The sequence below is a fragment of the Terrapene carolina genome, unplaced genomic scaffold (genome assembly GCF_002925995.2).
Source record: "Terrapene carolina triunguis isolate 2854851 unplaced genomic scaffold, T_m_triunguis-2.0 Scaffold46436, whole genome shotgun sequence".
Classification (NCBI taxonomy): domain Eukaryota; kingdom Metazoa; phylum Chordata; order Testudines; family Emydidae; genus Terrapene; species Terrapene triunguis.
Window position 1 is genome coordinate 94 of NW_020710787.1, and position 4,417 is coordinate 4,510.

The 4,417-nt window shown below is 60.8% G+C and overlaps 1 protein-coding gene across 1 annotated transcript; it reads right to left on the bottom strand.

Annotated features, from left to right (window-relative positions):
* Positions 1 to 286: 286 nt before the first annotated feature.
* LOC113405625 (beta-crystallin A3) lies at positions 287 to 3,961 on the bottom strand (the record flags this gene model as incomplete). The annotated part of the gene is made up of 3 exons (XM_026646844.1): positions 3,901 to 3,961; positions 2,658 to 2,776; positions 287 to 428 (listed from the first exon to the last, which is right to left on the bottom strand). Coding segments are annotated over exons 1-3 (306 nt in total), but the record flags the coding sequence as incomplete, so codon positions are not given.
* Positions 3,962 to 4,417: the final 456 nt, after the last annotated feature.

Genomic DNA, 4,417 nt, shown 5'->3' on the forward strand with positions numbered 1-4,417 from the left:
AGCATGATGGTTTCCCTGCCTCTAGTCCAGGCCTCCCAGCAGCATCCATCAAAGGGAAGAGTAGGTGACTGTCTAGCTGATTTGCAGCAGCTGGTAAAAGTTTTAGGCTACTTCATTCCAAAAAAAGATGTGAGCCCTTCCCCTCCCCCGGCCCTGAGCCCAGGAGGCACCTTTTTGGAGGAGTGCTTTCTGCATAACTACACTTCGCATGAAGGCAGCAGGGTGCTGGGCACCTTTGCTGCTGAGAAATGCGACAGGGTTGAAGAGGCCGGGGAATCGCACTTACAGCACAGCAGATGGGGCGGAAGGACATCAGGCGCTCGGTGTGGTAGGCGTTGCTCCCACTCCAGGCATCCCACCGTGGGTATTCTCCCCTTTCCAAGATAAACTGCTGCCCGCAGAAGCTGGTGTGCTCATAACCGATCCAGCTGCAACGACAGAGCAGAGCTCCATAGCTCCTCCTGGGGCAGCTCTGGGCCTGGAGTCCGGGCCCCAGACACGCAGGGGGGGAAGCAGGCAGGCCTGCCCTGGCTGGCTCCACCATCGTCTGTGTCACTCGGAGAAGGGCCCAGAAAATCCCCGTGGGCTCCCTCGCTGCCAGAAGAGAGAGGAGACCAGGCGTGGCCCCAGCCGCCTCCAGCTGTGCTGTCAGGTCTGGCTGGCTGCAAGCTGTTGCTTCTCCGGGGCGGGCTGCCCGAGGGGAATGGAGCGCGCATGGCACCCGGGGCTGCTAGCTGTGCCCAGGGTCAGGACAGGCCCTGCTCTGATAGTCACCTGAGCTGGAGGCCGTATGGCACCGAGCTGCGTGCGTTCGTGCCAAGGGCCCGCACGGCTGTGCCAGGCCTGCCCTGTGTAAGTGACAGCAGGTTGGGCCAGGGATTGGCCAGGCTCACTACACATGCCTGGGTGTCTTCATCACGCGGGCTGCAGCGTTCGCCAAGCAGGGGGAGGCTCCAGGGAATGGACTCCCCAGCTGGAGCCCCCACGTCCCCTGGGTTACAAGTGCCCTGCACCGGCTCTGACAGCTCCACCCTCCTTCGCTGGGCTGAAAGGGAGATTTTCTTCAGCTGGTTTTTACTGTGGCAATATGGGGACTGTCCCATGCTGCTGCTCCCAGATGTTTCGGGAGGAGTCCCGAGGGTCTTTGCTGCCTATGGTGAACCCTGCACCAAAGGGCTGGGGGAGGTTTGATCTTCCCAAGAGGCGCCAGCAGTCTCTAGGCCTGGGAGTTATGGGCGACTAACACACAAGATGTTGGCTCCGCTCCTCAGTTGCTCGGGTTTCGGTCTCTTGCAACGCTGTCATTGGGCTAGTTCCCCAGAGGCAGCGGCGGGCTGAATTCCTAATGTCCGAAACGCCACCCCCTGCCCCGGTTCTCCCAACCACTCGCGCCTGCCTCTCTCCTCCACCACCACAGCAACAAGGCATCAGCCCCGGTCTGAGAGACGCTTCCCCGGTCGCCTCTCGTGCCCACAGCAGCGGGCGAGTCTCTGTGAGGCCAGTACCCACGCTGCCCACCGGAGGGCCTGCAAAGCGGCCGGGAGACGGCCTGGATGTGACATGGGATGGCTGCTTCTGCCCAAATCTGTTCTGCGGTTAGAGGTGGGATGAATTTCTCTTCCTTTCTGCGCCTTCAGGAGCGAGAATCTGAGCCTCTAAACCCCCCAACCCCGGCCGCATCCCTGCACCTGTCTGCCTAGGAGAGCGAGTGACTCGGGTGGCAGGTGGGATGGGGCAGAGATGCCCCTTGGTGCATTGTCCGCTTGTGCCGGCGCTGGGCCGCCCGCAGTCCCCTCCTGTCCTGTGTATTAGAATCTCTAGCGGGGCTTCCCTACTTCAGCTGGATATAACTTTTGGAGGCGGGTTGTTGGGCACAGGGAGGGTGTGAGGGAAAACAAGCTCGCCCGAGCATGCAGTGGGGTTTGAGGGCTGAGTGGCACGAGCTGGGGCTCTCGGGGTTAGCTCACGCCGATGGGGAATGGGATTACGCTGAATCACACTAACCCACACTCCAGCCCGTGACTTGGTGTGTGGTAGGTGACTATAGAGTGCAGGCCCTGGCTGCAGCTTCAGAGCCGCTCTCAAACTGAAGTAATGGGCTTAACCCCCATCTCAGCAAGGGGTGTGTGACTTTCCCATGTAGACAAGCCCTGCGAATGGCGAACGCTGGCACAGAGACTGGCAAGGGTTTCCCAGCAGGCTGGCACCTGTGGCTAGGATTCGCTCTGGATGCTGGTGGGTGGGTGGGGATCTGCTGCCTGTGCATGAAGGACTTAAGGCTTCCAACACAGAGACAGGCTCAACTGTCCCAAATCTGCCCCCGTTCCTCCCTGCCCCTCGCCAGCCCCCTCCTCCTGCAACAAGCCTGCCACGGTGGCTGCAGTCCCTGCTGCTCACTTTAATTACCTACGTTTTCGTGTTGGTGCCATCCGCGCTCTGCTCCCTCCCCCTTGGGTGCAGTCGTGCGCTGCAGGACCCGAAATGGGACACTAGCTTTCCCCCCGCTGGGTAAGCGGAGCCCAGGAGCCACCTGGCTAGTAGCCCTTGTGTTTTAGCTTCTCCTGAGGTGAGATGACAGCCCGGCCGTGCTCCGTCCTCACCCGCCAGCCAGTTCCCCAAAGCCGCGCAGGAGGAGCCGCCCAGAGCTTGGTACTTACGCGCCACTTTCCACCTTCAGGGAGCGGATGTTCTCGAAGCCGCACTCGATGATGGTGGGGCAGGCCGAGGTGAACTCCATCTTCTTTCCCTGGAAGTTTTCCTGGTCGTAGGCTGTGATCTGAAAGGAAGAGTCGTCCCCCCCGCGTGTCACTGAATCGGGGGAGGGGGGGTGGTGCATGTTAACAGTCCTGCTGAACTGGGTGCTCATTGAACAAGAATTAAGGTTAATGCCCCAGCTACAGCTGGACACTGCGTGGGCTGCATCTGCGCCCCACAGTGCTGACCCCCAGTGCCCCGTTATTCCAGCTATGGAGCTCTATCACCTAGCTGGGACTTGTAGCACTCAGGTGCAAGGGAGGTCAGGCCAGCCTTGGCCACATGGACGTGTTCTTTCTCACCTCCCCTACGGCGCACTCTCCTGGCTCTGGCGACGAGCTCCGGCCTCAGCTGGGGCATCCCCGGGAGGGGTATGGAAGCGACCGCAGCCCCGCTGAGTGCACGGAGCCGTGCTGATGCCAGGCAGGCTGCCGAGTCGACAGCCCTAGGGCTGTACTTAGAACTCACGCTAGTTCTACTCCAAAGTCTCCCGTGCAAAGAGGGTTAGGTGGAGAAAGGAAGAGCAGGAACTTTCCCGGTGCCCTGGGCTGGTGCACAGGATCATCACCTCCCCCCAGCAGCATCTGTGGCACCAGCTTCTTTGTCTACCCCCTAGATTTACACACCTGCTTCTCTTGTTCCTTCTCACACTCCCGCCTAGCAGGCCAGAACTGCTCCCAGCACCACAGCTGCTCCCTGGCAAATACGCTAGTAAACCCCTTCGGTGGCAGCTCCGTTGGACCTCAGCCGGCTTTGCTCCAGCCACGCTTACTCCCCCCCCCCTTCGCACCTCCACCGTCGGGCTGCTGCGCTTGACGGGCACAGGCCTTCCCGGCAAGCGCTTGCCGAAGCTGGGCCAGTGAGCATTCACGCCAGCAGTGCGCGGCCACTCCTTACCCAGGGCAGGGAACTCCTGACTTCTGTACCAACAGACCGGGGTGCTCGGCGTGGTCCAGCAGGTCAGCACTGGGCTGAGGAGACCTGGGCTTTGCCACAGGGGTCACCTTGGCCAAGTCACTTTTGTCCTTTCCCCTCCCCTCCCTGTTGGTCACATCTAATGTGTGTGCAGTGCCCAGCGCACACCCAGCGGGGGCCTTGAGCCCCTACGTGATACAATTTATAACCTGCAGTACAGCTGGGACGTACCTTCCACGGGCCCATGGGGCCAGGCAGAGGGTTTGTCTGAGCCATCTTCGCTGCGGGGCCGGTGCCTGAAAAGGAGGGAAAAGCACCACTCGCATCACAATGACACTGGCACAGAGCCAAGCAGGCTACTTTGAAAAAGCTTTTTGGCAGGCGCTTGCTAGCGCCCACCATCCTGTCATTCATTGGGTCACCCCTCCATTCACTGCGGCCCCATGTGCTCCCCGTTGTCCCCTGCAGAGGGCGGTGTGGGACAGCGCTGTTCTCAGTGGCCACCACTGGGCATGCCTGACATGAATTGAGTGAAAGAGAACGCGCCTGGCAGCAGGCCGGGACCGAGACTAGTCCAGGGCAGCTGCACCCTTGTGAGGCAACTGGGGACAGGTAGAGACACACCCCACCATGGCTTGGTACAGGTCTACACCCCCACACCCACACCCGCCCCACCATGGCTTGGCACAGGTACAGATCTACACACAGACACCCCACCATGGGTTGGGACAGGTCTACACACAGACAC